This window comes from Anarrhichthys ocellatus, unplaced genomic scaffold (genome assembly GCF_004355925.1).
Source record: "Anarrhichthys ocellatus isolate YVR2014 unplaced genomic scaffold, GSC_Weel_1.0 scaffold1, whole genome shotgun sequence".
Lineage (NCBI taxonomy): Eukaryota > Metazoa > Chordata > Actinopteri > Perciformes > Anarhichadidae > Anarrhichthys > Anarrhichthys ocellatus.
In genome coordinates this window covers 15,932,444-15,942,466 of record NW_022280031.1, presented here as the reverse complement: position 1 = coordinate 15,942,466, position 10,023 = coordinate 15,932,444, and the positions used below count along the sequence as shown (strand labels likewise).

General features: G+C 43.9%; 1 protein-coding gene across 9 annotated transcripts in view; it reads left to right on the top strand.

The window, feature by feature from the left end:
• The window catches only part of LOC116387001 (band 4.1-like protein 1), a 75,841-nt gene that overhangs the window by 30,935 nt on the left and 34,883 nt on the right, over positions 1-10,023 (top strand). For all 9 annotated transcript variants that reach the window (XM_031853673.1, XM_031853691.1, XM_031853682.1 and 6 more), the window contains exons 2-3: positions 5,936-6,074; positions 7,072-7,239. In XM_031853673.1, the coding sequence (XP_031709533.1) occupies positions 6,036-6,074; positions 7,072-7,239 (207 nt within the window). In that variant the 5' untranslated portion in view covers positions 5,936-6,035. The remainder of the gene's footprint in view (positions 1-5,935; positions 6,075-7,071; positions 7,240-10,023) is intronic.

Below are 10,023 nucleotides of genomic sequence, written 5' to 3'. Positions count from 1 at the left end.
TCTCTCTCTCTCTCTCTCTCTCTCTCTCTCTCTCTCTCTCTCTCTCTTGGGGGTGATTCCACTGCAAGAATGCGAGGCTTGAAGAGTCATGCAGTTGTTGTGGCTGCGCTGTACTCCGGCCCCCTGCTCAGGCCTCATCTGTCATCATCAGTCCATTGGCTGAGGATGACGTCATCTTAGGAAACGTTGTCTTTGGAAAAGAACACAAAAAAAAGTCCCCTGGGCCATGCATGTGTGGCTTGCATCAGTGTTTCATTACAGCTGTCAAGTGTGTACGAGGGGCCCTGTGTGTGATGTCGGGGTGAATGAGAGCAGTGTTTGTCCTCGAGTGCTTCCCCCTTCTCCATCCTCCCCTCTGAGTGACTGTATGAACTGTCACTGACACACTGCGGTGCGTCGTGATCTGCTTTCTAGGAGGAAGAGCCAGAGTTGTTAACATGACGAGGTGGTCGGAATTTCCCTGCCCAGTACGGAAGCAGATAATCGCTGAACTCGTACGGACGGAAAGAAAGAAAGAAAGAGAAAGAAAGAAAGAACGTTGAACACAAGTAAGATCATTACTGGAGTTGAGAGGAAGACCCTTCATGCGATAGCAGAATAAACAGGTATGGGGGGAGAGGTCTTCAGGAGTTGGTTTCAGATGTTCTTTCGTGTCAGCGAGTATTCATGTTTCATGCTATTCAGATATGAAGACAATGTAAATGTATATCCAGGAAGATGCCGACGGCAGAAACAGCGGATCGGTCATGTGAATAAATCTTCACTATGTCAGAACTTATTCGGCAAAGGCGATTCCATAATCCCTTTAGTGCATCAACTCTTCACTGTTTCTCTTACTTTCATAAAGCTACTTCAAAATGCTCATAAAAAATCTGTGAATGGAAACACGGCTCCAGTCACTTCACCGTGGAACAGCAATACTGTGTATTCTATCAACTTGTACTCGTCAATGTCTTTGCTGTCTCTCTCTGAATGCATCCCTCTTTCACCGAGAGTAATTTAAAACCACTTGACCCGAGTGCTCCTGCTCCACCTCACACACTGCTGACACGAACGTGACCTTAAACTGGAAGTTAAACACTTGAATTTTCCTTCACCTGTGACTCTCGGGAGACATGTGTATCTTTAACACGATTGCAGTCATGAATGGCAGCTTTGGCTGCAGACGCGCGTGTTCATACACCTGACATGTACTGCAGCAGTTGGAACCCGTATGCAAATAGCTACCCAAGCTAAGTAAGAGGATGCACTGTAGCAGCTATTGTGTTGTGTCTTCCTCTTTTGCCAGTGCGGCACTCATCGTGATTACCCGGCTGCGTTGTGAGCTCAGTGCATGCTAATGGGTAAATGTCATTATAACCGAGGATTCGCGCAATGGAATTAGGCTTGTGTATCGGCCAAAGAGTGCTGACTGTGCCTGTCAGGGCTCAGATGTCAGATAGACGGTATAGAGGGTGAGGTTAGTGGCGGTGGCCTGCGTCTCTGCTTCAAACTCCCCATCCGTCCCCTTGTGCAGGGTTCCACCCCTAACTGGAGGGGAGGAAACTTTGACTCCTCTTTTGAGTCGCGACACCACGACACCTCTTGTCATTTCTTAAAATCTTCCAATGGTCATATACATACCGGGTACATACATGACATTTGACCTGTGCATTTAACCCATACTGAGCATTAAGGAGCAGAGGGCTGCATTAAAGTGCCCGGAGAGCAACTTGTGGTTCGGTTTCTCACAAGGGACCTGCAGACAGCGGGGATCGAACCGCCAACCCTCCAGACCACTCTACCCACTGAGCAGGCAGCAATCTTTTCCCACCTATCCTCCATCCCTTTTGTCTTTTGGCCTCTCATCCACCCTCCTCGTTCGGTCCGGCTCTCTGTTATGAGAGACGAGCGGGTTTGAAGAATAAAAAATAAATTAAAAAAAAGAGGGTCCTCTATGCTGTTACCATGGCAACTGCATCTCGGAGCCGAGCCAGTGCCGTTCCACAGACATGCGCGCTCCCTCTCTCTCTCTCATTCTCCCTCCGCCTGCCTTGCTTAGATTAAAGCGTACCTCTGATGAGAAAGAAGAAGAGGCTGCGCTTGTAGGGGAAGGGTGGCGTTTCATAACCCTCCGAGGGAAACGATGTGCCTCCCTCTGTGATGAATCGTTATTACTGATGGCAGATATCAAAGACAGGCGTTGTCAGTGAACTGCACACAGTGGTGCAACAAAAGGAAACACGCGACGTGTTCCTGCACTGTAAGGCGCTTTCTTCCCCCCCCCACTCTGTGGAGATCTCGGCTGGGTCGACGGCCGGTAATTGTGGGTAATGGTCTCGCGCAGGAAATTAATGCATTTGCACGGCTCCGCGGCCTCGCTCTGTGGCATCAATCCGTATTAATTTGGCAATTAATCTGATTTCATGAGATGTCTCAATAAGGGACCCCATTTGCCACGAACCGACTTTGGATTATGTGATTTGTACTCTCAATTTCTGTGTACGTGCGTCCACGAAGGGCTTTTTCATTATAGGCTGACGCGTATCGTACACGACCACTTCAAAGCAACAGTTAACTGTCGACGTGGACGTGGGTATGGTTGTAAAACGTGAAAAATGGCCACAGCGGGGAACAGAAAATGGTTAGACGGGCGGTTTTCCGATGATTGGTCGCTGAGAACACAGCACATAAACACACAGACAAGCTGTAGATGACGGCTTTGTGTCATGTAACCCAGATGGATGTTAAGTGAAGGGGGGGGGGGGGGGTTTGACATGGTGCGCACCTGATGCAGGGGAAGATGCTCGTCGTCATTTTCAGCTTGACTGATTCGGACTGGGAGGAGAAGGAGATAACAGAAAGTGGAGGAGCCAGTGGGGAATTGATTTAGCAACTTGTAGGCCGGTGCCCTGCTGGATCAGACAGCGAGGGGAAAACGAGGGCCCTGAGTGGACACACCACTCCGTGCTTCAGGAATGCTGTGAGGAACTTTTAACCGGCTGTGAAACGGCCTCAATTCAGTACTGATGCCTCCACATGACCCACATGAGTAAATGAGACCATCAGTGAGAAGATTGGCTATTTCTTTATAGTTCTCGTCCAGATGGATGAGCGGGTCTGAAAACAGCGAACGGACCACATGATCTCTTTAACCTTCCTGGTGTCGTGGTGATACACGTTTCCTAGCAGCTGTTGGTCAGCAGGCAGGGCGGGTCGTCCATTTATCGGAGGACGGGCGGTTCGAACCCCCGGCTTCTTGATGTGTCCTTGGGCGAAACACTGAGCCCCAAATTGCTCCCGATCGTTCATCGGTGTGAATGACTGGAATCTGATGTGCTCCCTCAGTGTATGAATGTTGACATGTAGTGTCAACATTCATACACTAAGTGCAAGTCCATTTACCTAAACCTTGATAGGAGAACAGACTTTGACATGACACCTGCTTCATTTCATGCCTTTTTCCAGCACTTCACTTTCTCCCTCAATCATATGAGCATGTAACAATAGGTGACTAATTGGCGCAGTGATGCTGTGATGGGCAGCTTATTTTTCTTTCTCTCTTGAATATAAAAAATGGACTATATCAACTCCACAATGGAGTTTAAATGTTCAACTATCTTTTTCATTCATTTCACTGTGAATGTCAGGTTTTTTGTGTCTTCCGAATCACAGAGGCTGAGCTTTTGATTCCCCACTTAGACATTGAGCAATCGCACAGGGAGAGATCCTTTGTGGGGGAGGCAGAGGAGCCGGTCTCCACTTAATAGAAGACAATGAAATGCACTCTATGTGATTTTTATTTTTTGCGTAATGCACATTAAAGTACCCAGCCCACGTAAGCTGATAAGACATTAAGTACACAGTGAGAAGTGGTGAAACGAGGCTTGTCAGAGAGTGATAGAAATTGTGAGGACTCTACTGGGAACACAATACTTCTCCTACATTGGCTTTTCTGAGCTCTGCAAACAGAATCCGACTCAAAAAGGGTGTTGCTTTTTAAACCACACATCAAGACTTTCAGCGTCATGTAAGCAGAATGGAGCTGCATACATTTAGAGCGATGCATTGAAGAGTACAGTGCTTAAATCATCATATAAGATGCAGCAGTAATATAAAATCCATAAAAGGGTCAATGAGCGGAGGCTCCACGAAGTTATTGCTCTCGGCAGCAAACAAGACATACAGTGTTGATTAGTGAACTAAAGACGTGCAGGTAGATGGATTTTCGTTACTTTTGGACAGAGACGAGCTGTTACCTGGTTTCAAAGTAAGTGGTTTTGTTGATGAGGAAAGAAAAAGATTTCTCTTCACTAGTAATTCATTTCCTCAAACATCATTAATACCTTTATTTACCTAGTGAGCCTTTGTTTGGACATGCAGTACACGCCTCACTAAACAGACAAAAGTGGCTGCACTCTCCTTCCACTTCAGCTGCAGATTTCTCTTTTCAGTCCACCCACACCTCTAACCCACAACCCAAGGCAGCCCATTCCAACTGATTTCCATAAAGTGCAGAAACTGACAAAGTGAAGTAGAAGTCGACGAGGGAAGTTGTGGGGAAGTTGCTGCACAGAAAGGAAAGAAAAGAATAACACACCTGCTTTACACTGTAACATTTGTGTGTGGGTCTTTGTGTTGTTTGGTGTTAATGCCTCAATTAGACAAATCAAAGACCACGCTATGACTTGAGCCAACATATTACTAGGGATGTAAACCACTATTTTCATTACAATATAATGAGATATTGATTCATTGGACAATGATACAATACCTGCCTGAAAATACAAAGTCTGCCATGATGCAATTTATATTAGATAAAAAAATGACGGAGCTTGCGATCCATATGCTATATATCATATGCCCGTTTAACACAATCAGTTACATTTATATCAACTTGCAAAAAGCAACTTGAATATGATTTGACAGACATTTGAATGAAGAACAAACTATTCTTTTGAATAAGAAGAGGTTGGAGGTCTGGTTTCTGGTCAAAGCCGGCAGGTGCCTTGACACGAATTGCTGGTCCACCTTAAAGGTCGGTCCACCTTAAGTGAGCCTGACCCGAAGTTGTCACTAACTTTGTTGCGCTCACGTGACACTCGATCGACTGCACACTCACCTACCTGACACCGCTAGCGCCGCCACTCGCTGACTCTGCTTGCACAGTTTGAATGTTTAGGGAGGAAGGTACGCTTGGACAGAAATGGTGAAATGGGAATTTCAAAAATAAAGGCGTATGTTTGAGAGGATGATATGTTTGGATGTTTACACTTTGCTTCGATGATGTTGGATCATTTAATATTGAATTGATATATTGATCCAGATAGATGGCCCACTACCTTACATATGACCTTATATGCATTTAGGCAATTACATAGTCCATTGCACACTGAAGCTATAAAGACTGGAGCCTTACAAACATTCATACCCACTCATGGATGGATGATAGTAGGTACTCTTATCGTTTTTTTGGTTGAACACCTTTGCGACTGAAGGAATGCACCGTCTATAGCCATGAGTACCAACAGTAGTGCCCATGGCCTCATTCACTAATTCATTTATTTTTTTTTTTTTGGTAGTCGTCTTCCCAGTGCTGGAGCTTGTCTCGCTTAAATAGATGATCATTATCTGGCTCAGTGAGGGATTTTATAATTAAAGTAAATGTCCTTGCCGGCAAGGTGAATTATGTCTGTGGAAATTGTGTTGTATCAAGAAGCTGTAGCTTTCAGAATTTGTAATGAATGTGTGATCCTGGAGCCAGTGCCGTTATTATTTGGAGGGTGAAGGCATTCGTGTTCAGAATGTTTCGCAGTCTCCAGCTGCGGCTCCTGCTGTCATCTCGGCTCTTTTGATGCCGAAGGAGAGCATGCATTAACGCTTCGGACATGGCATTTCGAAGAGGGAATCTACGACAGTTCTTGAAAATATTTGTTTGTTTGCTGTCTCCTCTCAGGTTGGTGTTACTTTGCTGACGAGACAGAGGCAGGCCCCGAGTCCGGAGGTGAAGAGAGCAAGAAAGGAGTCCTCCCAAACAGCAGGGGGCAGCAGTAAGCATGCAGGACTCAGCCTCGGACAGCAAGATGGCCAAACAGGTCAGGATCTCACCATAAATCTCTGTGTGTCTGTCTGTTTGTTTGTCTTTATGTGGGTCAGTCCTGTGCATATCTACTTTGCAGGGCCAGGGTTGATTAGATGTTACAAGTTAGTGATTTAATTAACCATGTTGCACCATTAAAACTTAAGAAATATTAACAGATTAATAGATTTTGTAAACAGGAAGTTTTGGGCTGAGCTGTAACACAAGTGTCCACATTTAAGTGGGCAAACAACTAATTCAATTAACTGGGAATACTTAGAAAACACAAGTATGACTGTTTTGCTTATGTATACATGGAGAAAGATGGGCCTTTGAGAGTTAGCTAATAGTATATATGACCGTATTCCATATTTAACTTTTACTCTTCATTCTAAACGCTACAAGCCATTGTTAGTTTTGTCAGTTAGCAAGCAGCCGTAACACCAGGGTGTTCATAATTAGTAATAAAGTGTGTGTGTGTGTGTGTGTGTGTGTGTGTGTGTGTGTGTGTGTATGATGCAGCCAATTTTAATTTAATAAAAATGTCTTAAAACTTTGAACCTGCAAACTGCTGATGCAACTGGCTCCAACGCTTGTGTCTAATTGAGCTGAGATTGAATATCATTACACGGCAGAAAAAATAGAGTTAATTTGTTTTTGTTGCCTCATTAATGTACAGTATTTCTTCAAATTGCAACATTTCGTCTGGTCTGAGCCTCCAAGTCTTTGTTTCAAAATAGTCTGAAGAGTCTATGATATGGCTGTAATTCAGTGGTTAGTCTTATAACTGGGACCCAATGCAGTTTCCAGTAGATGTACATTACACTGTATGCTTCTCAGTATGTTGAATTAGCAGATGGAACACTGACTTACATCTATTAAAGCCACAATTCTGAGTCTACACCAATGAGTTTCTCTCAGGCCATTTCCGTGACAGAACTTAATCTTAATGCACTTCAGATATCCACTCAGATGTCATTTGACTTCCCATTTTTTTTATACATATGTCTTAGGAACAGAACTCCAAATATATGGATGAACCTAGAGAAACGGACGACATGTCAGAGAGGACATCCCCAAACAAAAACCTCAAGTCTCCCCAGAAGGGCTCCAAACGACTTAAAACATCCCCCTTCAAAATGACCCTGCTGGACACCTCCGAGTTCGAAGGCGAAATTGAGGTAAGTACTGCGAAAAAACAAAACAATTTGTGATGACATGTCTTGATAGAATTATCCTAAACATTCTTCAAACAATCACTTGAAAAGCAGCATTCTTTTTTTGTGGTTTTTTCCCCCTTTCTAGTTCTTGTCCTCTGTGGGCAGTTGTGTGTGTGTGTGTGTGTGTGTGTGTGTGTGTGTGTGTGTGTGTGTGTGTGTGTGTGTGTGTGTGTGTTGTGTGTTGCTCCAGCGAGCACATGAAACGGGCACAGAGAATAAAAAGAGAGCTGGTGCCATGCTGGGAGCTCACCAGGGGGGTGATGCCAAAGCAGTGTCACACATTTCTGTAATGCACACAATGAAAAATAGTGAGTGCAGCATGAAAGTCCTCACTCTACACCATCTGTTTTTATTGCTCCTGCAGTGTAATAAAAGGACATTTCCTGCTTGCTTGGAGTGGAAACTCAAGGCATGCATAAAAAACGGAGAGAAGAGATAGATGTAAGTGCATTGCCTTAGATAAATGCACGGGAGATTATGGAGCCTTAATGACTAGCAAGCGGCGTAACACTTCTTGCAGGATCTTTAAATATATAATATCTTCGGCGAGATTGCGGTGGAAAATTCATATCCAGTTACTTGACTGTGGGGATGACTGTGCAGCATTATTATATCTTGTTTGGTCTCAGATTTCCATTCCACTCTCCGAGACTCTCATCTAGACACCAAAATGCACGACATGATGCCTCCGTCTCGCTCTACTGCCTCTGCACCCGAGATGACAGAGTTAAATCGGGGCCAATTGGCGGCAGCCAGCCCTCTGTCACAGCCCGGTAACCTGCCTCTGCATCTCTTCAGCGAGACTGTCTGATGCAGCGCGGACTGGGACTGGAGATGTTCTGCGCAAGAAATTGCATCACCAGAAGGTTCAGGCTGGGGCTCACTGTGGGCCAACTGTATTGATCTCTCTCGCACATAATGTGCACTTAAGAGAGAGGAAAAGAGAGAGGGATAGTGTCAAAGGAGAACCGCCAGTCGCCTCTCACCCTTCACTCTGTCAGTTAGTTAGTGAGAGACACAGATCTCAGTTGCTAGAAAACGTTTTCTTTGTCTCGTGGCAGGTTGTGTCGGAGGAAAAAAAACAAAAACCTTTGCTGCTGCTTCTTGATGCTTCTTGCAATGCTTGCATGTAACATGAATCAATTCAATTGTATCAATAGCCCGCAAAAACAAATTAGCTGTTGAATAAATATAATTGACAAACTAACAAATTATTAGACATATAAACATAAAATAAAAGACCTTGCTTTGTTGAGACGGTCTGTCAGTCGATCTCCTCCGCTGTGTCTCAGCACCTGGGACAGCGCCGCAACGACAAATGATGATGATAATGATTAATGTTGATGCATAAAGAATAATGTAGAGTTACTATTCCTTGTTTCATGGACTATTTGGAATTGTTTGGTTAATGTGTAAGCCTATTTTAAAAAACAAAATATACCAGATGCATTTGGCAAATGGCCCGTACTCTAATCTGCCACCACTTTCAGTAGGTTCAGTAGTGTTTTTTAGGGCTTTGCAAAACAGCGACAAGTGGCTCGCGAACATTTTCTTCCACCAGCTGCCTCGTCTATGGTTGTTTTGTTACTTTTAATCAACAACAAAACCTACTTGGTAATGGAAGATGTCAGAGCTGGGCACGATAAGTTTCCATCATGCCACTTGCTACCTGTGTTGTCATTGTCTGCACAAACACAAGAGGTTGCATGTCAGCCAAAGGTAAACAAAGCTTTGTGTAGGAATAGCTGGACTTCCTTGAGTCTTGCAGTGAATTCCTGGAGGTCTGTCATCACTTGCGAGGCCACTTGTCAGGCAGCCAGTTTCCAAAGTCAGTGTTGAATGCTTGCTTAGATTCTTCGGCTTGTTTACCTGTTCTTTGATCAGATAGTTCCAGATCTGAAAAAACGTCTCACCGTAAGTGTTTTTTTAAGTCTATCACTTAAAAAGTGAGTAGGCAATTCCATCTGATGGGGAAGATTGTGGAATTGTAGATGTTAAACATTTTTCTGAGTATGTCGACTTTTTGCGTGTTTTGTTTGTGTTTTGCCCACATCTTACATTAACGCACATCTTATCTCCCAACATGCACATAGCCGTTGTACTCGTACGTTATACTGTGAACCTTTGCACAAGCAATTATTTGTACATTTCTGCGCAAAACTGTACAGCGCTTCCATGAAAAGAAAACGGCTGTATTTTTAAGTATTTCTTACAATTTATTGTCATATTTTCTACTGTAAATGTTTTACCTATTTTATTTATTTTCATTACGATGTCTCTTGACTTTTGCACTGTGTTTATTGTTATGCTCCAAATCACCAAGTCACATTCCTTGTGTGTGCAAACCTACCTGACAAGAAACTGTTTCTGTTTCTTATTCTAACCCATTGAGCTGTATGCTATGCTGTATTTTGCTGCATTTTGTTGAATGACAAAAAAGGTTTCTATTCACCAGACTGAAAAGTATTGTTTTGGTGTATACGGATTTGGTATCGGCACTAAATTCTTCATTCGGTACTGAGGGTCACAGGTTGTCCCTTTTGTACAATAAAAGCCTTCAGCACAGGCCGCTAACTGGCTGCTAGGAAATCCATAGTTATTACATGGTTGCAAGCCAGGTGCAGCCAAGGAGAAAATAGAAGAGCAATGTTATTATGAGCCACACCTTAGGATACATATGCACAGGTGCATGAAACTTTGTGTGTGTGTGTGTGTGTGTGTGTGTGTGTGTGTGTGTGTGTGTGT